Here is a 22,085-nt window from a genome sequence, read left to right on the forward strand (position 1 = left end):
GCTACAATACAGTAAGGGGCCACCAGGCTAGGTTTTGGGTGGGTATGTCAATGAAGCATTGTATGGGTACCAAGAAAAAGAATTGCCGATGAGGCGACAGGGAATTCAGAATCTGCCGCTCTTCACGACAATCCACATTGCTGGTCAAAAAGCTATAACAAGCTGACACTGACTCCCGCTCAACGAAGTGAGAGCATCAATGACTGAGTCTAAGACTTCAAGTCAGAAACGATCCAGCACCAGTACAAGCACCAGCACCAGCGCCCTGCCTCCAAAGCTCCATCGTTCAAGCACATCAAGATAAATCTTTAGCAGCAAGCACATGCTGCATAGCCAGTCCTGATTGAAGAGAATTCCCACCAAGCATAGCACCTGAAATCGTCCCAGCTCGAATTCAACTCCATAATGACTTGGAACTTTTTGCGAGAGGTGCAGTCTTAGAAGAGACCTTTCCCAAGATCCAACCACCCTATGCGCCAGGACATAACCACATTAAAGACATAGCTCATCAGGTTGCCCTGTCTTTCCTTTATACTTCCTCAAGGAGATTCAAGGCCATCTCAATCCCACGCTTTTTGGACATGGAATCGTGTTCGGAAACAGCCCCATAGACCGCAACCCAGTCATTGTAGCTTCCTCCCTGTAGCTTCCACTCAACTCGCAGCATAATTCACATACAACGTGAGTTTCGGGTTTCGCTGTAATGCCACATCCAGATTGTCGTCATTCTCCAGGTCGATCAGACTGTTGGTCGGCTCGTCCTTGTACTGAATGACAATGTTCTCGTTGAGTTTTAGTCGCTCCATCAGTCGCTCTTTCAACGCAGAGAAGACTATATCCTGCGGTACTCGAATGGCAATGATGTCCTCCTGGAAGAAGACCTTCACCTTCATTGCTCCACCAGCATTGCCTGCCTTCATGCTCGAGGAGGTCGAGGCTTGTGTTAGGTTACTAGCTTGCGAATGGAGGAAGGGAGGTCCTCCAATTGCCATCCCTGGTCCACTCGACATAGGCGGAGGTGGGCGTTGTTGTGACGATCGAGAAGAACCGGGCATGGGTATGCCGCCATAGCCTGGACCTGACCCTTGTTGGCTTGTAGACACTCGTGAGAGTGGTTGCAGCGACTGCTGTGATCCTCCCGATAGTCGGTAGTCCTCACCCAGAGCATTCGGATCGATCTCAAAATCTTGGCCTGGTCTGGGCTTGAAGAGATTCCTAACCAGCATGCTCTTCGAGATGTGATTTGGCATTGCCACAATCTTTTTAATATATTCGTCCAGGTTCTGACGCCGTCCGTTGGAGATCGCATCCGTAACATGTGCCACCGGACCAGGCATGAAAGGTAGAGTGCGAGGTTTGCCCTTATTGCCGGCTTCTTCCGGAAACATCTCCAGGAGCGCAATCTGAAAGTCGTAGAAATCTGCATAGTATCGGGACAATTCCCACCATCGTCCGTCTTCCATCTGACATTCAATAATGTACCAATACATGTCGTTGTCAAAGCAGTATCGAGGAACGGAAGCACTAATCGGTGCAAGAGGCATTTGTGACTGTTGTGATGTCGATGTCCTTGGGCCAGATCCCTGGGACTGCTTGTAAGTCAGCGTTGCTCTCTTGACCTGAGCCTCTTCTGGTCACTTACGTATGTATTGCTTGCCAGCGATTGCTGCGAGCCTGCATTTTGCAAGCTCATCCGAGCCATATCGGCCGACATTTGAGCATCAGGACTGGAAAACTTGCCCAGACTGATACTGTTGTTCTTGTACTCTGCCGCAAATTTCTTCCATTCCTCAACTTTTGGCACGTTCGCCTTACGGACGGCTTCCAGTGGGTCTGTCACCGATTGCATGGTTGCGGTATCCTTGATGTCCACGAACGACACAGGAATCAGACCTGGTCCTCCTAGTCGCCCAATGGGCTTCGCCACAAACCACTCTGGGTTCGATTGTGCGACCACGATGATTGCTTCGCCAGCTTTGGCGTCCAACTCATCTGCTCTCTCAGCGTTGAAATCGTACTGCACAACGCCATAGACCATTGCGCCGCCAGATCTTCCCATGATACTGGGTCCTCTCTGATGTCCCGCAGGTCTGGTGGTGGCGGCTGACTCTGATCTCGTGTGGCCGGAATTGGTCGAGCCTTTCTCTGAAAATCCAGAATCATGGCCGTCTGGGCGGTCTCCCGGCGACGAAATTGAATTTCCACTTTGTCGCTGTTGTTTGCCAACCACTTCAAAGAATGCGACCGGCACGAGACCCCTGGCGGAGGGGATGAGCGGATTGCACGCCTCGTACCAGTCAGTGTCGTCTTCCCGACTTAAGACGTGAAAAAAGTCGCCCTTGTGAAACGCCAGCTCTTGTCCGTTGCCATTTTGCGGTTCGTAGTCATAAAGCGCCTTGATGACCTTTTTCGGTGGAAGTGCCTGGATCGTCTTGGGTGTGATGGACAGGGAGGGTGCGTGTCTGGACTCCTTATCGCTCTTTAGAGATCGGCGAATGGCCTGAAGGTAACAACGAATCAGTCTTCAAAGTCTGCGAACAGCGCATACGTGCAGAATGGCGGACATACCTTCATGGCGCATTCAAAATGCCCCGCAGTGGCCTGAGAAGACGCTCAGCAGGAACTTCTTTGTTTTTGGTTTTGAAGTGGGCGCATGTGCAGTCGCAGATTGAAACAGGGCTGGATCGATGCTTGCGTGGCGTGTGGTCAGTCGCGACCGGATTTGAGATCGGTGGTGTCTCGTGTGGACAAAGACGGGTTGTCTGGGGGCAGACAAAGGGAGGCGACTGCAGGGTTTGCGATTCGGCAGAATCTGAACGGGAACGTATCAGGACGGGATTTCCGTGCTGCACTTCCCCCTTTGCAAGATTGCGAGGGCCAGATACTCTCTAGTCATCAAATGCTCAGGTTCTGTCGTGGTAGTTGTGACGATGCGCAGCAAGAGCTTACGTCCAGTCCAGTGTTAAGCGGGAGAGTCCGTTCAGAGCTCCGTTTCGTGGTCCGGCATTCTTAGGCTAGCGAGAACGGCGACATCGATGAGCACGAGAATATAAACACAATCTAAGAGAGACACTCCGAGTGCAGGTTGCGACAGTGTCAGATACAAGAATTGCATTCCACGCAAGAGGCTTTCGCTACAAACGCTCTTCTTCTGCTGGGTCCGCCCCAACATTTAAAACCGAAAATCCGGGTTAAGGACGTTCTATGGCCCATGACAGTACCCATGCTGTGCATTCCAGCTGAGCGGGTACGCTCAATAACAAGTCAGCCACGGCTCATCAAGATCGGTGACTGGACAATTTGATGGCCAAAGGTCGACGCCAGTCGTGGTAATTGCCGAATCAAAACGGTCAAGCAGATGCGTTTGTTCAGCCCGGAGTCTTCCTCAGCTGAGATGCGACACAAGAAGCCTCAAAAGACCTCGAGAGAAGAGATCTGCTTAGGATACTCCGGAACCCAAAAACAGACAGGTGATCGGTCCTCTGTGACAATGAGCGTGATGAGTCCAATCAATTTCCACTCAGGCATCGTACGATGTCGTTAAGCTCTGCCGTGACAGCCAGTTGACAGACCGTCAATTCTCAGCTTCTTCGAACCGGCTAGTTTGTCAAGGTCAAGCATCAGTACAAGGCCATCGAAAATAGCAATAGAAATTTCCTTTGACAGGTCAAGACTATCGTCAAGTTTGATAATCATTGTATTTCATGGCTGAGGGGTTGCCCTTTGAAGGACCCTTGACCTGGCCAGGTCGCCTAGCGAGAACTCACGGTGTCAATGAGTACACCCGCGCCGACGCTACATACACCAAGATTGTAAACCCAAAGTCTCGTCCTCGCAAGTGATTCCACCATTGGCCAACTGGAGCGATATCCTTCTTTTTCTTCCATTTCTGCAGACCCGAAATTGCTTTTGCTTCCACCGTCGACCACCGCCAAGAACAAACACCCAGAGACAAGGATAACAGGCAAGGTCGCTTTGCAAGCAGAGAAAGATGTGGGATATTGTAAGCAGATCAGGAAACGGCCAGCGCGTGAAGCTTAACAAGAACGCGCGTACCAGTAAATTGCGCGGAATTGTCAGGATAAGTGCCGGTCGGCCCGAAGAAGGGTAGAAGAGACAACGCGAGGTCGTCTTAAATCTGTCCCTTGATGTCGACTAGTCCGAAAGCTCTTGTTTTGGCGATCTGGAAGATTGATCCGGCTTTGCCAGTGAGGACCCGAACATCTCCATCACGTTCTTCTAATAATGTTGTGTCCTCGGGTATATGGTCAAGAATGAATTGGCAAGCTTCTTCGTCAGACTCAAAACCGAGCTCTTCAGTAATAAAGCGCAGTCGTACGTCTGGTTTGTACCTGTTCAGAAAGTCAGCACAATGGGATTTCTGGTCGAACATGCGGAGCGACTTACGATTTGCACAAGCACGCAAGCGCTGCGAGTCTTTCCCGTTCTACAAACATATCCATCAAGTATGCTCCCATGTCAGGAACGGTCAGGTAGAGCTTGAAAAACTTGTGATAATTCCCAAGAGCCAGCGCTGACCGAACTTGGAGAGCGTGCTTGATGGACGGTTCCTTCTTGTCTGCTGGAGTTAGATCGGATAATACGTCATTCATGTCAGTCTGGTTGCACGTGTGGATGAAGTACAGGATGCGATAGGCCTTGAACTCCACAGGGTGACCGCCCAAATTCTGCTTGTACAACGCTCTGAGCTGCGTTTGACACTGGTTATACTCACCCAGGTCACCCTTCTCTAGCGCGATGCGCGCATGATACTCGTAGACGCTCGTGGTGAAGTCGTTCTTGATATGTTGCACGGTCAGATCTTGCCGCAGTGACTTGAACTGGTCACATATGTAGACGTAATTGCCCTCACTGCGCCACTTCTTCTTAAGCAGTTCGAGAGTCTTTCGCAGAACTTCCAGAGGTCGCACATCATCAGGATTGGGTGCAGATGTCAATCTGAAGTAGTTTTTCTCCAGCTTCTGGGAGCGCCCGACAATAGGCCCCGTCATTTTCGGTTCAGGGGAGACTCCTCTTGACAAATCTTGCGTCCGCGGCGAATTTGATCCCGCACGCTGAGCCTCAAACCGCCGCTTGCGTGATTCCAAACTTGCGTTTGTTTTACTTACGGATGTGCTCATGTCGAGCTTCGGTCGCTTTTCTGCAGAAACAAAGGAAACACGGTCTGCCAAAGATCCGGAAGATTGTCCATTGGTTCTCCAAGGTGGCGGCGGCGCAGCGGCTTCAGCATCGGTGGAGAGCTCCGTAGATTTGCGTTTACGAGGAACATCCGTGCGAGGCTGATAGATGGTAGTGGGAGCATCCGGAGCAGGTATAGCAGGAACATAAAGTGGAGGGGTTATGGGAGCAAGAAGAGCACGGGTCCGTTCCTCCTGTAAGATTTGTTGAGGTAATGGCATTTCTTTCCAGTTTATTGAATCCAGCTTGCCGCTTTGCGTGGCGTCTGTTATAATCTGTTTCAGTTTTGCCTCAATTTGTTCTTTGGTGATTCCGGGAACGGTACTGGTCTGAGCGAATGATCGGTTGACGTAGTCACGGACATCCGGAGACCAGCTCATCTTCTTCTTGGCTGGCTGGGGCGGTGGTCCGGCGGTGTTTGCAGGAGAGGGTGGCATGTACTGGTGGGAAGGCATCGGTAGATAGGTAGGCGGCGGAGGAAGAGCAGACTGCGATCCAAAAGTCTGACGCGCAGGAACTGAAATGTAAGCATTCTGATTGTTAAGTGACGCGTAGGAAGTTGGATGAGACTGCCAGGGCGCTTGCCCTGCCGCAGGAGAAGAATACATCTTATCACCTGCAGCAGATCTTCAGAGGAGCGTGAAACTGCTGCCAACAAGAAAAGCTAACGTGGCAAATGGAATCAAAGGGAAGATGGACGGTCTTAGGGATGAGTTGAAGTTCAAAGTCGACGAAGCAAGAAAAGCCGCACCAACCAAGGCCTTGGCAACTCAACCAGACGCCAAGCCATACATCTACCACGATACTTGCGAGGTTGTAAGATCTAAGGTAAGAGGACTGCTGCAGAAGCATCGAACAAATTGGCCGCCTATAAAAATTTTACCTCCACGAAGCACAGTATGGTGATACAACCTTCCGATTTGTGCGCTGTGCCAACGGCGAGTGACATTCGGACTGGATTGTTTTGATGATCCTGTCCATAAACGAATGCAACCCTTCTTTAGTCCGGGGTAGAAGTTTCTCAGAGGGCAACATTGCTAATGTCGCACACAATGAAATGCTTCTCAAACACACCGCCTGCAATCAGCCGGCGAGACTCCGGATCAACAGCTGCCCCGGTCAAAAGCGTCATCAGCGAGCCGTCGTCCCAGTACAAAACCTCGGGTTCATAGTTGTTCTTCTTCACGAGACGCAGAACCGCTGCCTCAGCGTGAAATGATGAGTTCAACGGGTTGTGCAGGCGGCCCATCAATCTTGGCAGGTCGGGAAATACTATTTCATATCGTTCAGCATCTTGAATACCAGAAGGTAGCAAATCGAGAGAGACCTACCGCATACAGCGATGTCTTCAGATCCGGGTATGAGAGACAAATTGTCTGCTCCTGCGCCCAGTTGCTGCAAAGCCCCATCAGTAAATCGACCACAGCACTACCTCCTAAAACTCGACTTACCACTTGTTGCTTCGGTGTCAGTTGTTTGGTGACAGGATCTACGGCGTAGATTGTGGTTGTTGCTTTGATCACATCGTTGACCATCAGGGTTTTCCCATCGTCTACGAGCAGGGCCCCGTTTGCGGAAGGGTGCGAATTTGTAGGTGAAACAGTCTTGCAATCCACGGACGAGTCCGAAGCAGTGCAATGGACGATGTCTGATGCCCATTTCCAAGGCCCAAATTTATCCTCAAAAGTTCTCAAGAGGCCGCCAAAGGCTCCGCCATAAAAGTAGTGGTCATTCGTGATAAAGAAGGAGCTGTGAATGTGTCAGGAATAAGTTAGAACCAGGCCTTTTGGAACTGTGTCATACTTCAGGCTAGTTGCAGCCACTGCGTTCGGAGTTTTGATCTTCCAGTGCTTAAACTCGCGCACGAAGGTGAGAACGTTTGAGCCCAATTCATGAGAGAACAGTAGGATTTCTTCACCTCGGCGAGCGTGGTTGACAGCGAAGACGTAGATCTGATACTCCAGGTCAGTCATCTTAGCGACTGCATCTAGCAGCTCGGACATACCGTTGAACTTTCACCACTGGGGACGAAGAGGTCAATGCCGTGCAATACTAGGTCGTGAGATGCCTCCAGACCCTCTATCTTGAGAGGAAGTGTTGTGTTCGACTTGCATCGTCAGTATAGATCCTGTACTTGCGCGGGCCACCAGACCTTGATATCATATTTCAAGAAGTATTCACGATATGACTGGGCGTTGACTGTGTCATGGCGGTTAAGGGGCGGATAGAAGAGGTTTCTTGTCTCTGGGTAACCGCACGCTGTGTAGTTCTTAGAAGAGTTGTACACTTAAGACCTTATAGACATACCTAAGAATACTTCACCCGATGGCTCATGGATGCGCACATCCTCGCAGGCCTGTCCGACTGTGAATGATAAGAAAATTGTCCGAGACCAAGTGGTGCGGGAGGGCGAACCAGTGTTGATCCAGCATTTGTCATTGTTCAAAGGGCCATGGCCTAGATGAGCAGCTGCAGGCTGAAAATCTGCCACTCGACCAGCATACTTGTCCAAGACAGGGACAATCAACGAAGGATTAGAATATAGGGCGCCCAATGCTGCCACCAGAACGGGCAGAGGCAAGAACTTGCTCCAGCTGCCAGACATACTTGTTATGCTGTTAGGTGATTGTTCCTCCTAGGATAGGATATAGCGACAAAACCCTGCTTTTTGCGTCGAGTCCAACGTTGTGGGCAGACATCCGGAATCCGGACCGAGTCTTGAGACGACTTATGTACTGTGAAGAATACGGTACCCCACAATGTTGGACCGTGGGAACGTGGTCCTCGATCACTCACCCCCACTACTCCTTTACCTCGGTCCTCATTATTTTGTGGTCTTTCAAGCAAAGCCGTTGGGATTGAGCCTCCAACTGGTCGTAGTCGTCCTGTAAATGTGCATGTTAGGCACGACATTCAGGACTTACCTCTGAGATAGAGCTTCAGAACGTCGCCTGACGCTTGAGCATTTCAGCATTATCACGTTTCTCAACGCTTGAAATGATGAAGAATAGGGTTGCAACTCAAGGGCCAATACAGGGCAACTCGAGGCGCACTTCCCAAATAAATTGCCTCCACTGGAGAATACTCCGTACTCCAGGTCAATACCGTACGTGAGATGGAAAAATGCTCCGCAGTAATGACCCTTGGCAGTCTAACCGCAATCATTGGTTGACGATATCTGTCTCTGCAATCTTGAAGGCAGCAGAAATGTCGACCGCAGCATCATTTCCAAATTCCTGAGCATGCTCGTGTCGTAGGTTGAAATTCTCGGAGGATTCCACGAAGATGATACCCTGCCTGCATCGAATGCCGGATGTTCCTCAAAAAGCCAGACTTGACTGCTGGCTCCCGCCCGACGCTCGCCGAAGATGAGGCCTTACTCGTGGTTCAAGATGGCGTTGGATTATATGAAGGGTAAGCCTCATGAATCTGTTCGGAATTTACGAATACTTAACCATTGGATAGGGATTACAAGATCGCTAGCTGTCAGAAAGGACATGCTTATCTGACTTCTCATCGCGCGTGTTATGTTGATGATACAGACCCTCGAAACAATTCGTGGGCTGTTGATCTGAAACATGTTGAGAGACATGATTTTCAGGTACGGTGTACAATATTAATGCGGATTTGACACTGACATTTTACCTTCAGGCTAGATTCCTCAAGTCTTCACCAAAAATCACATTGTACCCGAAACCATTAAAACGTGGGTTCGGCAGTATAACTAGACCAGGCGTATCGCAATCGCCACATTTCCAAAGGGTCGCATCGGCATCCTCACCAACATCCCGATCAACGAGCCCATTTCGCCCGTCGGCTCTACCAACGCCGTCTTTACCTGTTGTGGTTGGGACCTGGGTGTGCCCCATTTGCTCGTTTTCTAATCCTGTGCCATCCAACTTTGACCCTACCATTGCCACGGAAGCTTTTCCGTTACCACCTTGTCTTGCCTGTGGCATCAAACCTCCATTTGCTTTGGTACTCAAGGCCGCCATCGCTGCGAATGCCAAACGTATTCCCGAGGCTGAGCGTTTATCCAGCAGCGCCCGAACCTCGAACAGCGTGAGGGCGACTGGGTCCGGCGCCACTCACGACGATGACAGCGTTTCTGCCGACGTAACATGCCCTCGGTGTACGTTCCACAATCATCCAGGGATGCGAATATGTGAACTATGTTCATGCTCTCTCCCAGTCCCAAGTTCCCTTCAGCGAGTGGCTCTCGAGGACTCTATCCCGCGATCCGAGTCTCCTGGGCCAGAGATATCTGGTTTGTCCCTAGAAGAGGAGCATGAGCCTCTCAGTGTGAAGTTTTCTTTCCGAAATGGTGGCGACCGAGTGTTCTACGAGCGACTGAAGAATGCATTGATACAACGCAAATGGCTATTGCAGCGCGCACCACCCATACCCCGAGCAGACAATGATCGTTCTCCGACGCCGCTTGGAACTGGAAGCCCTGTGGCATCTAGTGAACGCCGTGCGGCAGGTATTGCTGGTCTAGAACAGCGTGGTTTGCAGACACGGCGAATCAATGAAGCAGTCCTGGGTAATGCATTCGAGGACCTGGAAGCCTTGATGGCTTCTGCAAAGGATATCGTAGCTCTTGCTGAACGGTTTGCGATCGAAGCAGGGACAGAGATGGGTCTCCCAGGAGCTGCAACTGATCCTCTTCTGTCGCAGTCTGCGGCTGCTCTTGGCATGACCACAACCAAAGATATCCTCGGAGACAGTTCCAACACACTCTACATCTCTGAGCTGGCACGGAATCTTGCCGAGTATGCTACAGATGATAGGAGGGGCATCTTGAGAAACCAGGGAGGCACAATGAGTCTGGTGGACTTCTGGGCCGTATTCAACAGGAGTCAGAACGGTGTTGAGTTGATCAGCCCTGCCGACTTCCAAAAAGCCGCCGAAGCATGGGAAAGACTGGGGTTGCCACTCAAGCTGCGAAGATTCAAAAGCGGGCTGTTAGCCGTGCAGCGGCACGATGCCAGCGATGAGAAGACTATTAAGCAGCTGAAAGATTGGCTTGACTCATTGCGGGCATCTGTACCAGAGCAGGTTCCATTGTGGGATTGGTCGACTCACGGGTTTGGAGTGACCGCTCAGCAAGCAGCTGCAAAGTTCGGATGGAGCCTAGGGGTTGCGGTAGAAGAACTGGAGATGGCTGAAGAGAGAGGAGCACTGTGCCGGGAGGAGGGTGTGGAAGGACTCAAATTCTGGCTCAACTTCCTGCTCGAGAATGAATGATTTAGCTGTACATACCGGACACCATGTGTTTTGAGTACTTGGTAACAGGACAGCCGATCGCCCCTATTCCACGCGTGTACCATTACAAGTACCACCCACAAGGCTTTACATCTCCACGTGTTCTTGTGCTCCTGAAATCAATGCCTCGGCGTACTTGCCGTATACAGTGCGTTTCCTGCTCCTGAGATATTTTGAGGACAATGCGACACCGACGCCCGCATGTAAAGATCCGAGAGGACACTTCTTTTGCCTGTACAATGATATTGTCTCACCCAAGTCACTCCTTCGTTTGATATCTTCCGACAAGTATGGCAAGACTCGGTCGGGGAGGGTTTCTGGCCCTTGCCGTCGTCTTCCATCTAGTGTACATCTACTCCATCTTCGACATTTACTTTGTCAGTCCTATCGTCCATGGAATGAGACCATATCGAGTCGAATTAGACCGTGCTCCTGCGAAAAGACTTGTTCTCTATGTTGGCGATGGCTTACGTGCCGACAAAGCCTTCCAGTCCTTTCCTGACCCGTCTCCTCCAGATCCTGCCAATGCCGATTTAACCCCCCGCCCTCTTGCGCCGTTCCTGCGATCACGAGTGCTGGAATACGGCACCTTCGGCGTTTCTCACACACGAGTACCTACGGAGTCTCGACCAGGTCATGTCGCCCTCATAGCCGGACTTTACGAAGATGTCTCCGCAGTCACTACGGGCTGGAAATTAAACCCGGTCGACTTTGACAGTGTCTTCAATCGAAGTCGGCATACTTGGAGCTGGGGTAGTCCGGACATTCTTCCCATGTTCAAAGAGGGAGCGGTACCGGGAAGGGTCGATGCGGACCAGTATGGTGCAGAGTTTGAGGACTATACACAAGATGCAACAATGTTGGATACCTGGGTATTTGACAAAGTCAAGGATCTCTTCCGCTCTGCCCGCACAAACTCGACTCTTGATGCCGAGCTCCGCAAGGACAAGCTGATCTTCTTCCTCCATCTGCTCGGGTTGGACACTACTGGACACTCATACCGTCCCTATTCGAGAGAGTATTTGCACAACATCAAGGTGGTGGACCAGGGAGTCCAGGAGATCACAAAATTGATAGACGACTTCTATGGCGATGGAGAAACTGCGTACGTCTTCACCGCTGATCATGGAATGAGTGACTGGGGAAGCCATGGTGATGGTCATCCTGACAACACGAGGACGCCTTTGGTGGTGTGGGGTGCGGGCGTTGCTCGACCTGATATCTATCATGAGGCCAAAGCGCCTGGTCACGAAGATGGCTTCTCTTTTGATTGGGGATTGGATCACATCCGGCGACACGACGTCGGTCAAGCAGACGTTGCAGCCTTGATGGCATACCTTGCTGGATTGGAGTTCCCGGTCAATTCCGTGGGTAGGCTACCCTTGACCTATCTCGCAGCTCATTCCCAGCAAAAAGCCAACGCAGCGCTGGTTAACGCCAAGCAAGTCCTGGAGATGTACCGTGTGAAGGAGGAGCAGAAGAGAGCGACATCGCTCAACTTCCGACCATATCCCGCCTTCTCGAAGACCAATGCCTCTATCGCAGATCGGCTTTCTGCTGTCGAGACAGCTATATCCCAAGGTCGACACGAGGATGCAGTTGAGCTGTCTTCGAGCCTTTTCAGTGATGGTCTCCAGGGTTTGCGGTATTTGCAGACTTATGATTGGCTCTTTCTGCGGGCTCTGATTACCATGGGCTATCTAGGCTGGATTGGTTATGCTGCAACGACTGTCATCGATTTGCACGTGCTCCATGGAGCAGTTTCTGACGACAGGACGATCGGTACCACTATGGCATTTTCTTCCACCCTGGTGTTATTATTCTCCTTCTTCATTATTGAACGATCACCTGCCACCTACTACGCCTATGCTTTGTTCCCCGTATTCTTCTGGGAAGAGATTTTTGCCAGAAGAAAGGCATTTATTTCCGGATTCAGAGTTCTCTTCTATCATGTTCAAGGAGTTTCGGCCTATTCACTACTCTTTATACAAACCGTCCTATACCTGATTATCATTGAAGGATTGGTGAGTTTCGGTCCTAAGTTTGGCATCGTAGCAATCTTCTGACTGTTGCAGGTACAATCATACTTCCATCGTACGATACTCAGTGTCTGCTATGCTTTTGGCGCAACCTTCCCCCTTCGATACGGTGCTGAGTTTGTCAAGAAGAACAAGATTCTTGTACTATCATGGGCAGCTGGCTGCCTTGTCTTAAGTACATTTACCCTCTTACCAGCCATCAAAGTCGAAGATGCAAACACCATTACAGCAGGTGGGCTTCTCATGCTTGGGGCAGGTCTCGCTTATCTCTACTACGAGCACGACATTCATGCCCAGTCCACATCGCGAACCGCGGACTCCCAGCCTAATGTCATATCTCGGATGATCATGGGTCTTCAGCTTGGAATCATCCTCCTTACCATTATCGTAACCCGTTCAAGCGTGGCATCGTTGCAAGCAAAGAACGGTCTGCCTCTCGGCAACCAGGCGGTCGGCTGGTTCGTCCTTCTGGCATCGATTATTCTACCATTTGTCCATCGGATCTCGCCAAACAAGCATTACCTTCATCGCTTAGTCATTATTTTTCTCACATTCTCACCGACGTTCATCCTCCTCACGATCTCGTACGAAGGTCTGTTTTATTTCGCCTTCTGCTTCACGCTACTAGCATGGGTCCGGCTGGAACATGCTATACAAGTACACGATGCATCTCAAACTGGGACTGCCACCTCTCCATCAGCGAATGGAGTAACAATTACGTCTACGCCATCCTCTCAACCCGCGAACCTGTATCCAGAGAAGACATTCCGCACGCTCGCGCTAACCGATCTTCGGCGGGCACTTTTCTTCCTTTTCTTCCTCCAGTCCGCTTTCTTCTCTACTGGGAACATCGCTTCGGTATCCAGCTTTAGTCTGGACGCGGTCTACCGGCTCATTCCCATCTTTGATCCGTTTTCTCAGGGAGCACTCCTCCTATTCAAGATTATGGTCCCCTTCGCTCTTATCTCCGCAGCCCTCGGCATATTGAACCGACGCCTTGGACTCCAATCATCGGCATTATTCATGGTTGTCATGGCATTGAGCGATCTGATGACCTTGAACTTCTTCTGGATGGTCAAAGACGAAGGAAGCTGGTTGGAGATTGGCACGACGATCAGCCATTTTGTGATTGGAAGTGTCCTATGCGTCTTCGTAGCAGGACTGGAAGGAGTGAGCCACGCATTGATCAGTGGTGTGGAAGTGGATGCTTTCGAGGATCGGGTCAGGGAGAATGGTGGTTTGGAGACAGTAAAGGGCAATCAGGTGGAAAGTAATGGCATTGCCAAAGGGACCGTTAGAGCAGCTATAGACGAGAGGCCGGTGATTGAATAGATCATCGTGGAAGATAAGAAGCCTTATTGTCGAATCTGCCCAACTGGGAAATGTACAGAATGTTTGTGTGTAGTTACCTACGAAATGGCTTAGATACATACCTTATCCAAGGCAAGATCTCGACGCCCTATAAAGCCCAGGATCATGAACAATTTGAATGATTGGCAGCTTACGGCTAACAAGTCTGGGATTATTTCATGTTGTAGAACTTTTACTTCTTGTTGTCAAGCGGGAGAGTCATGGCGGCAACATGACCATTGCTTCAGTTCTTTATAAGATTTTCTGGAATCCGTACGGAGTACGGAGTATCTCATTGATGGCTACCTTAAGCCTTTTGATAGCTTGGCGTCTCGTGGATCTCCTTGAGACATGCAAACATTTTTACAAACATTTTCAGATGTGCTCCCTATTCTCAGTTGAAGGCCCCCTCTCCATGCAAATGCAAATGCAAGCTGATTCTTCCTCCTGTCGGTCTCACTCTATCAGGGTGTGTAGCAAGTAGGCTACTCAAAAGCCCACGCTCACCACCTTTTCATTGTTTCTTTCTTCTTTTCGTCGTCATTCATAGACACAAGTTGCTGTTGATACAAAGCCGTCACCACACCCAGTTCGAGGTACGAGTAGTCAGTCAGTCCATCGACTTCCGACGAACGTGGCCGCTGCCGACATGGGACTCGGAAAACTTTAATACTGACGATCACTGCCGGCCCCTCGATCCGGTACGCCTGTCGCGTCTTTTGAACGACTGTAGCCGGGATCCTTCTTGACCTTGTCACCCTCGGCGGCAACCTCTTCCGCTCCGACGGGCTCCTTGGCCTCGGCACCAGTTCGCGAGACGTTGTGTCCGCTGATGGGACCGCGAGGGTGATCACCGTCCTCCTTCAGCCGGCGGAACTCGACGTTCTCGTCTCCCGGGTATAGACCGCTTCCGCCAGTCGCACCGGCGCCTTCAGGTCCACTCGTCCACTTCTTGCGGGTGTGATGGCCCTCGTGCCGGATCTCGGTCGACGTCTGGCCCTGGCCCGGGTGGCCAAGGCCCGTGTGCACGTCGGCAGAGGTGGCGCCGGGCATGGTGCTCAGTGGGTCGGTGCGGACGCCTTCTTTGCCGTGGCTGCGTAGGACGTCGGGGTTGTTCGCCTGGCCGGGGACCTCGTTGACCGGGTTCGGCTGGTATGTGGCTTCTTTGGGAGCGGTGCCTGGGGGAAGGGTCTGAGCGGAGAATTCGGGGGCGTTGTCTGCTGGGCTGGCTTTGACGCCGATTTGGTGCTATACCAGAAAAGCAAGTGTTAAAATCGGAGTTCAGCTGGATAAAAATAAAAGGACACGAATGGGGAGACTTACGCCATGCTTCTCCATGGGTTCAGAGCGAGGCTTGTGAGGGTTGAATTCGCCCTGGGCGTTGGTCATGGAGTCGGGGTTTCGTGCTGCCATGGTGTACGGAGATTTGTGTGTGATAGTAATGGGGTAGATGTGGTTGTTCGAGATGGTAGAGGAGGGACTTTCAGGTTTCTGGAATGATTGGGAAGATGATGTACTGTGTAGAGTAGAGAGAAGGTACAGGAGAAATCAAAAAATGATGGTGTGCTGTTGTTGAGCATGGCTGGTGATAGTGATGTAATGGCCTGAGATGACTTCATGCTCTCTACGCGTTTCTATTCGTGACCATTTCTTGTGGGAGCAACTCGTAAATGCAATCAGACGTAGAAAAATCATGCCAGTGTACTTACCTTGTTGAGGGGAAGATGATGACACGGATATGCTTGTCCAGCCAATGATATGGCTTCTTTTGCGGAGCCTTGCGATGAGGAACCCGGCGACTCAGGCACTCCAGTACTGTGATAATGACAGCCAGGATCGTCCTAGTACTCCAACGAGTTGATGAGGCACAAGGTACATTTCCCAGCTATCAATCCCGCATGGTCCGACAAAGGTACCAGGTAGGCGATCCGTGTGCCCGTTCTTGCCTGGCGTGCCTTGCCTAAAGCTGGATCGGCGAGTTTGGAGTGATAGACAAGGTCCTGCTGAATGGATTACATATTACGTCGGAGGAATCCTACCTTATGACATCAAAGCATAAAAACAAGGGCAGTACACCACGCCCACCTCTCCCAGCTTACCAGACAAATGTCAATATTGTTCCCATCACAGTAAGTTGCAACACAGCCTGAACTATAACGAGTATCATAAAATCCACAATGTCCGACGTCAAGTCCAAAGGTGGAGCTACCATCGAAAAGGGGGATACTGTCAGCACACCGGTACGCTGAGAGATTACCCATCTTTTGATGACCAAGGTGCTGATACTCTGCAGTATCGTGGAGGAAAGCATGAAGGCCAAGTGAGTGATTTGCAGTCAATACTACCAAACGAACAGCACGCTGACTTGAACTTTCTTAGGTCGAGCAGATCGTGACGGATGACAATGAAGCACAGAACCTAGGCGTCAAAGGAACCAAACATGCTCCAGCCGTTGTGTTTACCGACCAAAACAACAAAAAGGTTGCGCATAAGCCGGGTACGGTGACCGATCTGGACAAGGAGTCTTGAAGATTATTGCGGTTTGTGGAGGTCAACCAATCCATCGCTCAAGAAATGCAGATTGAAACTGTCGTAAAAGGATTCAAAGGCGTGAGAATAGGGACAATGGGATTTTCCAGAAACATCAAAATACAAGTAGTAACGTAGTATCGTCGGTTGCTGCAGTTGCTCCTCCTCTTGCATAGCGGCAAGGCAGCCAACTCATGCATTCTTGTTGTTGACCCATCACACTCTTCCCCTTTTATTTGACAAATGCGTAAAGGAAACCATCGTAATTCTTGTTGGACACCGTCTGGAGCACGACCGCTTCGACCTTGTCATTCTTGCCGACAGCCTCGATTAGCCGCCGTGTGCCAGCAATACGTGGATCCTCCTTGATGGCGCTCTCATCAACAAGTCGGCCGCGTCTAACAACATTGTCGACATACATACAGGTTCGGGGCCTTGTCATTCGTAGCGCCAGCTCAAAATATGCCAGATTGTTTTCCTTATCTGCGTCAATGAAGACGAAATCGAACGGCTCACGTTTGCCGCTTTCGACCTCGTGCACCAGCCCGGTCAGGACATCGACGCCTCGACCGAGCAGCACGTCGACGTTGTCACTAAATCCTGCCCGGGCAATGTTCTCTTCTGCCACTTCTTTGTGGTGTGGGTTCACCTCGACCGAAGTGACTTTCCCATCCTTACCGGCTCCAATTGCCAGCCATATAGTAGAATAAGCACCCAACGTACCAACTTCCAGAATATTCTTTGCTCCTGTGACTTGAACTTGTATGGACAAGAACTTTCCCTGGGATGGATATGAAGCAATATCTGGAAGGCCCTTCTTCAGTGAATTCGAATAGGCGAACTCCAGAGCGTCATGATGTTTATTTCGTGAAGGATCGAGCAAGTGCGCGGACGTGTAGGCATCAACCGCCTCCCAGCGAGGATCTTGCTCATATCGGCTACGGTCATTGAACTTTTGGGCCATGTTGGAAGATGAAGATTGTTGTCCGGAAGCTCAAGATAAAATGGTGTGGTGTATCGCCTTGATGAATGGGCTGCATCGAAAGACCACTAGTACAAGTACTGGCACACTTAATGAAGCTTACGCGTCCTTATCGATCAGCTTTGCCTCGGCCTCGGCCTTCCTAGTAGCCAGTACGGATGAAATGTCAATGTGCAAAGGCGTTGCGATGACTGCTGCGATTGTGTAGTCGCCGTCGTGGCTGATGCTCAACTGTGCCGTCTGCTCAGTCACCTTGCTCTCGCTGCCAGTTGATGAATCTGTATCCGCTGAGCACGTATCACAGACGATCAGCACTCCGCCTCCGATTTCGGTCTCCACCCGAAGGTCTCGAAAGGACAGTAATGTGGCATCCCATGCCTTTTTGGCTGCTTCTTTGGCGGCCCAGCGGCCAGCAAGCCAGGAAGCGATCTGTCGGCGTTTTGACTCGTTCTCAGATTCTGACTTAGCCCAGGAGGGGAATCGGCGGTTCAGATCATCAACTTCTTTCGGGTGCAGAAAGCGGGCAGCTAATCTGGTCAAGCGTTTACTGTCCGGATTGGCGGAGCAGAGGATGCGGTTGATTGCGATGATGTCGGTTCCAAACCGCAAAGCAAGCGGGAACGGAAGCCTCATTTGAGACGCAGCATCCGCAAAGAGTCGCTTTCTGATGCGCAACGCAGCTTTGCTGCAGGTCAGAAGCTGGACGTGGAAAATGTAGGCGAGGGAAGAAACCGAAATTATGGCCAGCTTAGACCTGAGTTGGAGCAAGAAGCGTCTACGACCCTGATACTTACCGACACCTGCTCTACTACTGAGAATCGCTTCCATACCTAGGTAGATACTGAGAGCACTCCATCATTGCTGGCCAAGGTTGGACATGTCCCTCGTCCTTATGCCGGATTTGATCAAGCTTGTTTTTGCTCTTGCTACGAAATGATCAGTTAATCAAGACGCATCAATGCACCTGGAATTGCGGCATTCGTAGTTCGCTCAACTCCGCATTGAGGGGAGGGATCTTGGTCCGTGGCAATCAGCGTAAAGGAAACTATATACAGCCAGACGCTGTGGGATATCTTATCAATACGGAATATCTTCAAACTATATCCACAAGACCAATCCAAGATGAAGCATATCAAATGCTCAGGGACTCCTTATGAAGTAAACAAAAATGGTCGCGAACCCTAGAAAATGACTGGCTGACGACACTTTCTAGATCGGGCAACAACATGGTCAAAATGCCAAAACTGAAGTGCACGGCAGCATTGCTTTCTATGAGGCATTCTTCAAGGAGAGGACCCAACTCTCATGGTCGCAAGTCCGTGACGTAGCACGCGCATTTTCTCCCTTGCTGGAATCGACTTACCCCCATTTTATGGAGGAGATGAAAGGCGTAGCAGACGGTGCTGGCACGGATCTGGATTCCATCATTGCGCTCAATGTGCGCACGGAGATCGCTTATGGCATGCTAAGCGATGGCTGTACGGCTTTCACCTGGAAGACATCAGACGAGAGCTTCATCGCCCAGAATTGGGATTGGCGCATCGAGCAAACCCCAAACATAATATCACTTTCCATCGAACAGCTGCCAAAGCCAACGATAAAAATGATGACCGAGGGCGGCATCATTGGAAAGATTGGACTGAATTCGGCCGGAGTGGGAGTCACTTTGAACGCCATTGCAGCACCTGGGGTATCGTACAACAAACTTCCGGTGCATCTTGCTCTGAGAACAGTCCTTGACAGTTCCTCCCGCGAAGAAGCGGCCAATGCACTGCGGAAAGTCGGAGTGGCCGCAGCCGGTCATATCACCATCGCAGATGCACCCACGGGCGCTATCGGCTTCGAATGTTCTGCTCTTGACATTGTGGAAATGCCCATGGACCAGAGAGGTATATGCACTCACTCGAACCATCTTGTCAAAGAGCACAAAGTGCAAGGTTCTGCATTTCTTCCTGACTCACCGTTCCGCCTGATCCGCATTCAAGAGCTGATGGGAGGCATCGACAGACCAAACATGCAGGCCCTGAGTGAAGTGCTGAAGGATGAGAAGAATTACCCAGCTTCAATTTGTCGAGCTGTGGGTGAAAAGAGTGCAATGCAGACCCTGTTCTCGATTGTCATGGACCTGACGCAAGGTTTTGCCAGAGTCAAGATGGGTCGGCCAAGCGAGAATGGAGAAGTCTTTGAATTGAGACCGTGAACGCGCTGGGTTTCAGTGGATTTTGGCCTGACAAAGGCATCCTTCCGCTCTCAAGAAATGCTGATGTATTTGACTTTCCATCCTTCTACCGTATGTACAAATCGCGATGTGCAGGACCAGCCATCTTCCAATCTTGGAACAACCGTCAATAGTCTAGTGCGCTTCCTTCCCTGAGACTTTGTTTGCCTTGTCTTCTTGCTCGACTTGTTGCAAAAACTCTCTACAAAAAGGGTTAGGGAGGGTGCGTAATCCCAGGTAGAGTGTTCCGGTCTCTTACTGAATGAACTTCTCCTCGTCCTTGCTTGAAGCGTTGATCGGAGGTGTCGTCGACTTCTTTGAGCTGCCGCCTCTTGTCATGGCCCAAGGGATACCAAAAGCTGCACCAAGCGTGGCCATGGCCAGCTAGATATCGTCAGCTACATGTTTGGCTTCCACAATACGTTTCCCTGCGGAGTTGAATGGCACAGGTATCTCGAGAAGTCGACGTACCCAGTGAGAGCCGACCTGCCGACCGGCAATATTGTACATAGCAACCATCTTGAAGGTATTGGAGTGACAAGAAGTTGGACGTGGCGGTAGAAATAATGGTATGCGCGTAGGGTTGCTCAGATGTTCCTATTGAATTGCAAACTGCGACTTCCACCTCACGGCGCAGCTTCTGAAGCTGCACGTGATTTACGGTAGAGCATGAGTCGCTCAGACGTAATAGTGGCGGATCACTTCAGCATCCCACGCAAGCGAACACGGACCGGGGCGGATTTTCTCTGGGTCTTTTTTGTTTCGTCACGGTCCCCGGACGCAAACCGCCGAGGCTCCCCGGGGGGCTTAGCTAGCTGTGAGGCAATATTCCTGCCTACGCCTCGCGATTCCTACTGCCCATGCGACACAGCGAATGTAAGTCTCCATCCTTCGTCGCAGACAGCTTCGCATAGCTCCCGCCCTACACATCATGTCGGGTCGCAACAGCAATTCCGACGACTCGTCTCGCGTTCCCAACGGCGCGTTCCCCCGCGAAAGCCTCCCCAAGGAACTTCAGAAAATTGTCGACAGACACAGTCAAGATGACTGGATGGATGACCTCTACGAAGGCGCCACGCCCGACACTACAGACACCAGCATGCGGTACGCTGCGTATGCAAACCGGCTGCGCACCATCATGCTCAGTGCCCACCGATACGTTGCCTACACCTCCGACATAGGCGAGTCCTTCCGGCCTGTCGCACACCCTTGGCTCGTCAGAGGCGCGTACGGCATCTCGTGGGCATATATTCTCGGCGACGTCGGCAACGAAGGTTGGAGGGCCTACAAAAGAAACCAGAAGCGGTTACACCCTGACGGTGACGAGTATCGCGATGCAAGCCAGAAATCAGAGGCGGCGCAGCAGTTAACGCGGCAACCGGTGCATATACCTGCCATCGAGGACTACCGGAGTGTCATGGCGCAGAGGGCGGTGTTCCAGAGTCTTGCGTCGATGGGTCTGCCTGCGTTCACGATTCACAGTATCGTCAAGTACTCGGGGAAGGCTATGAAGAACGTCCAGAATGTCAAAGTAAGGACATGGGGTCCAATTGGGGTAAGTCAGAGATCAAGAAACTGTTGCCATATACTGACGGAGTTGTAGCTCGGTTTAGCAGCCGTCCCGGCACTTCCGTATTTGTTCGACAAGCCTGTGGAGGAGGCTGTAGAATGGACCTTCTACCAGGCGTTCCGTGCTATTGGTGGAGAAAGAGCCGTGGGAGACAGGCATGCCATTGGCAGACAAGATGCCATCAAGGCCGAAGTAAAACTACTGAAAGAAAGGAAGGAATTATAGAGCGTCAAAGGATAAAAAAGCGGTCTCTAGCTCGTCCTGTTTCATTAGCCCGCCACTCGTCTTGGGAAGTAACTGTACATGTCCAATTCGCTTCTCATCAATGATATTCATACAACTGGAGTCTTCTGGATCTCCAGGTACTCCCAGTTGCATGCTCTGAGTTACAAAGCGCATGAAACAGCAGCTTGTACCTAATCAGCACTGATCGTCAGCCCTTCAGTCGACGGCATGTCCATGCCACATGCCACCATGAGTACCACCACTGCCATCATGGCCACCGCAAATACCATGACGGGCCTGTCCACCTCGACCGGCACTGCCAGGTCTCGTCCCTTTTCGCCAGGCAGAAGCCCTCAACTCCTCGTTGTTGCCGTCTCTCCACGTTCTTGCCTGGATTTGCGTAACTGCCCAGTTGGAGTATCCTTTCCCAATGCTAGCCTTGACACAGTTCCGCAAGAACAAGGTCAATCCGACTGGGGTAGGCAGAACTTACATGGTTTCAGCCATGTCTTTCACCTGTAAGCACGGGTATCGGCGGAGCCAAGTGTCATCCTGTCTGTTGCGCAAAACACTCTCCTTGACGGCTTTCAACGGCGGCCGCCGAGCATCGTGACAGTCTCAACTCCATGAAGGATACCGGCCTTGTGACAAGGTGCACAGTCAGAACCTGGGACAATGAAGGAGATAAAGGGGCTGGCAAGAGGTCAA

General features: G+C 51.0%; 12 protein-coding genes across 12 annotated transcripts; 5 read left to right on the top strand and 7 right to left on the bottom strand.

Moving 5' to 3' along the window:
• Window positions 1-101: 101 nt before the first annotated feature.
• PV05_04597 (uncharacterized protein) lies at window positions 102-3,142 on the bottom strand. The gene is made up of 3 exons (XM_013461019.1): window positions 2,569-3,142; window positions 1,643-2,500; window positions 102-1,589 (listed from the first exon to the last, which is right to left on the bottom strand). Exons 1-3 carry the CDS (start codon window positions 2,572-2,574, stop codon window positions 654-656), a joined length of 1,800 nt encoding a protein of 599 aa, XP_013316473.1. The 5' UTR covers window positions 2,575-3,142; the 3' UTR covers window positions 102-653.
• Window positions 3,143-3,678: 536 nt separating this feature from the next.
• PV05_04598 (uncharacterized protein) lies at window positions 3,679-5,908 on the bottom strand. Its single transcript, XM_013461020.1, has 2 exons — window positions 4,408-5,908; window positions 3,679-4,352 (listed from the first exon to the last, which is right to left on the bottom strand). Exons 1-2 carry the CDS (start codon window positions 5,805-5,807, stop codon window positions 4,133-4,135), a joined length of 1,620 nt encoding a protein of 539 aa, XP_013316474.1. The 5' UTR covers window positions 5,808-5,908; the 3' UTR covers window positions 3,679-4,132.
• PV05_04599 (uncharacterized protein) lies at window positions 5,899-8,110 on the bottom strand. Its single transcript, XM_013461021.1, has 8 exons — window positions 7,615-8,110; window positions 7,507-7,563; window positions 7,352-7,458; window positions 7,205-7,306; window positions 7,003-7,151; window positions 6,651-6,948; window positions 6,531-6,594; window positions 5,899-6,471 (listed from the first exon to the last, which is right to left on the bottom strand). Exons 1-8 carry the CDS (start codon window positions 7,802-7,804, stop codon window positions 6,221-6,223), a joined length of 1,218 nt encoding a protein of 405 aa, XP_013316475.1. The 5' UTR covers window positions 7,805-8,110; the 3' UTR covers window positions 5,899-6,220.
• Window positions 8,111-8,420: 310 nt separating this feature from the next.
• PV05_04600 (uncharacterized protein) lies at window positions 8,421-10,509 on the top strand. The gene is made up of 3 exons (XM_013461022.1): window positions 8,421-8,613; window positions 8,665-8,800; window positions 8,851-10,509. The coding sequence occupies exons 1-3, from the start codon at window positions 8,513-8,515 to the stop codon at window positions 10,444-10,446; spliced, it is 1,833 nt and encodes a 610-aa protein (XP_013316476.1). The 5' UTR covers window positions 8,421-8,512; the 3' UTR covers window positions 10,447-10,509.
• A 171-nt stretch (window positions 10,510-10,680) lies between these two features.
• On the top strand, window positions 10,681-14,001 carry PV05_04601 (uncharacterized protein). Its single transcript, XM_013461023.1, has 2 exons — window positions 10,681-12,488; window positions 12,540-14,001. The coding sequence occupies exons 1-2, from the start codon at window positions 10,755-10,757 to the stop codon at window positions 13,833-13,835; spliced, it is 3,030 nt and encodes a 1,009-aa protein (XP_013316477.1). The 5' UTR covers window positions 10,681-10,754; the 3' UTR covers window positions 13,836-14,001.
• Window positions 14,002-14,234: 233 nt separating this feature from the next.
• PV05_04602 (uncharacterized protein) lies at window positions 14,235-15,387 on the bottom strand. The gene is made up of 2 exons (XM_013461024.1): window positions 15,177-15,387; window positions 14,235-15,101 (listed from the first exon to the last, which is right to left on the bottom strand). The coding sequence occupies exons 1-2, from the start codon at window positions 15,264-15,266 to the stop codon at window positions 14,520-14,522; spliced, it is 672 nt and encodes a 223-aa protein (XP_013316478.1). The 5' UTR covers window positions 15,267-15,387; the 3' UTR covers window positions 14,235-14,519.
• A 643-nt stretch (window positions 15,388-16,030) lies between these two features.
• Window positions 16,031-16,382, top strand: PV05_04603 (uncharacterized protein; the record flags this gene model as incomplete). The annotated part of the gene is made up of 3 exons (XM_013461025.1): window positions 16,031-16,093; window positions 16,147-16,173; window positions 16,233-16,382. 3 exons carry the CDS (start codon window positions 16,031-16,033, stop codon window positions 16,380-16,382), a joined length of 240 nt encoding a protein of 79 aa, XP_013316479.1.
• A 232-nt stretch (window positions 16,383-16,614) lies between these two features.
• Window positions 16,615-17,346, bottom strand: PV05_04604 (uncharacterized protein; the record flags this gene model as incomplete). Its single annotated transcript, XM_013461026.1, has 1 exon — window positions 16,615-17,346. The coding sequence occupies one exon, from the start codon at window positions 17,344-17,346 to the stop codon at window positions 16,615-16,617; it is 732 nt and encodes a 243-aa protein (XP_013316480.1).
• A 117-nt stretch (window positions 17,347-17,463) lies between these two features.
• Window positions 17,464-17,997, bottom strand: PV05_04605 (holo-[acyl-carrier-protein] synthase; the record flags this gene model as incomplete). Its single annotated transcript, XM_013461027.1, has 1 exon — window positions 17,464-17,997. The coding sequence occupies one exon, from the start codon at window positions 17,995-17,997 to the stop codon at window positions 17,464-17,466; it is 534 nt and encodes a 177-aa protein (XP_013316481.1).
• A 458-nt stretch (window positions 17,998-18,455) lies between these two features.
• On the top strand, window positions 18,456-19,684 carry PV05_04606 (uncharacterized protein). The gene is made up of 2 exons (XM_013461028.1): window positions 18,456-18,522; window positions 18,578-19,684. Exons 1-2 carry the CDS (start codon window positions 18,487-18,489, stop codon window positions 19,562-19,564), a joined length of 1,023 nt encoding a protein of 340 aa, XP_013316482.1. The 5' UTR covers window positions 18,456-18,486; the 3' UTR covers window positions 19,565-19,684.
• On the bottom strand, window positions 19,331-20,177 carry PV05_04607 (uncharacterized protein). The gene is made up of 3 exons (XM_013461029.1): window positions 20,054-20,177; window positions 19,842-19,966; window positions 19,331-19,784 (listed from the first exon to the last, which is right to left on the bottom strand). Exons 1-3 carry the CDS (start codon window positions 20,099-20,101, stop codon window positions 19,718-19,720), a joined length of 240 nt encoding a protein of 79 aa, XP_013316483.1. The 5' UTR covers window positions 20,102-20,177; the 3' UTR covers window positions 19,331-19,717.
• A 174-nt stretch (window positions 20,178-20,351) lies between these two features.
• PV05_04608 (uncharacterized protein) lies at window positions 20,352-21,592 on the top strand. Its single transcript, XM_013461030.1, has 2 exons — window positions 20,352-21,137; window positions 21,186-21,592. Exons 1-2 carry the CDS (start codon window positions 20,514-20,516, stop codon window positions 21,375-21,377), a joined length of 816 nt encoding a protein of 271 aa, XP_013316484.1. The 5' UTR covers window positions 20,352-20,513; the 3' UTR covers window positions 21,378-21,592.
• Window positions 21,593-22,085: the final 493 nt, after the last annotated feature.

The sequence above is a fragment of the Exophiala xenobiotica genome (genome assembly GCF_000835505.1).
Source record: "Exophiala xenobiotica strain CBS 118157 unplaced genomic scaffold supercont1.3, whole genome shotgun sequence".
Taxonomy (NCBI): domain Eukaryota; kingdom Fungi; phylum Ascomycota; class Eurotiomycetes; order Chaetothyriales; family Herpotrichiellaceae; genus Exophiala; species Exophiala xenobiotica.

Excerpts from the sequence above, each read along its gene's own strand:
- PV05_04599 (XM_013461021.1), bottom strand. The coding sequence starts at position 7,804 with ATGTCTGGCAGCTGGAGCAAGTTCTTGCCTCTGCCCGTTCTGGTGGCA. Across the intron at positions 7,564-7,614 it reads CAAATGCTGGATCAACACTG|TCGGACAGGCCTGCGAGGAT; the intron begins GTTCGCCCTCCC and ends TATCATTCACAG. Across the intron at positions 6,949-7,002 it reads GTGGCTGCAACTAGCCTGAA|CTCCTTCTTTATCACGAATG; the intron begins GTATGACACAGT and ends ACACATTCACAG.
- PV05_04598 (XM_013461020.1), bottom strand. The coding sequence starts at position 5,807 with ATGTATTCTTCTCCTGCGGCAGGGCAAGCGCCCTGGCAGTCTCATCCA. Across the intron at positions 4,353-4,407 it reads CTTGCGTGCTTGTGCAAATC|GTACAAACCAGACGTACGAC; the intron begins GTAAGTCGCTCC and ends CTTTCTGAACAG.
- PV05_04601 (XM_013461023.1), top strand. The coding sequence starts at position 10,755 with ATGGCAAGACTCGGTCGGGGAGGGTTTCTGGCCCTTGCCGTCGTCTTC. Across the intron at positions 12,489-12,539 it reads TGATTATCATTGAAGGATTG|GTACAATCATACTTCCATCG; the intron begins GTGAGTTTCGGT and ends TGACTGTTGCAG.
- PV05_04602 (XM_013461024.1), bottom strand. The coding sequence starts at position 15,266 with ATGGCAGCACGAAACCCCGACTCCATGACCAACGCCCAGGGCGAATTC. Across the intron at positions 15,102-15,176 it reads AACCCATGGAGAAGCATGGC|CACCAAATCGGCGTCAAAGC; the intron begins GTAAGTCTCCCC and ends TTTCTGGTATAG.
- PV05_04606 (XM_013461028.1), top strand. The coding sequence starts at position 18,487 with ATGAAGCATATCAAATGCTCAGGGACTCCTTATGAA. Across the intron at positions 18,523-18,577 it reads GCTCAGGGACTCCTTATGAA|ATCGGGCAACAACATGGTCA; the intron begins GTAAACAAAAAT and ends GACACTTTCTAG.
- PV05_04600 (XM_013461022.1), top strand. The coding sequence starts at position 8,513 with ATGTTCCTCAAAAAGCCAGACTTGACTGCTGGCTCCCGCCCGACGCTC. Across the intron at positions 8,614-8,664 it reads GGCGTTGGATTATATGAAGG|GGATTACAAGATCGCTAGCT; the intron begins GTAAGCCTCATG and ends ACCATTGGATAG. Across the intron at positions 8,801-8,850 it reads TTGAGAGACATGATTTTCAG|GCTAGATTCCTCAAGTCTTC; the intron begins GTACGGTGTACA and ends TTTTACCTTCAG.
- PV05_04607 (XM_013461029.1), bottom strand. The coding sequence starts at position 20,101 with ATGGTTGCTATGTACAATATTGCCGGTCGGCAGGTCGGCTCTCACTGG. Across the intron at positions 19,967-20,053 it reads GGCAGGTCGGCTCTCACTGG|CTGGCCATGGCCACGCTTGG; the intron begins GTACGTCGACTT and ends GACGATATCTAG. Across the intron at positions 19,785-19,841 it reads GACGAGGAGAAGTTCATTCA|AGAGTTTTTGCAACAAGTCG; the intron begins GTAAGAGACCGG and ends CCCTTTTTGTAG.
- PV05_04608 (XM_013461030.1), top strand. The coding sequence starts at position 20,514 with ATGTCGGGTCGCAACAGCAATTCCGACGACTCGTCTCGCGTTCCCAAC. Across the intron at positions 21,138-21,185 it reads GGACATGGGGTCCAATTGGG|CTCGGTTTAGCAGCCGTCCC; the intron begins GTAAGTCAGAGA and ends ACGGAGTTGTAG.
- PV05_04597 (XM_013461019.1), bottom strand. Across the intron at positions 1,590-1,642 it reads CGCTGGCAAGCAATACATAC|TCCCAGGGATCTGGCCCAAG; the intron begins GTAAGTGACCAG and ends ACTTACAAGCAG.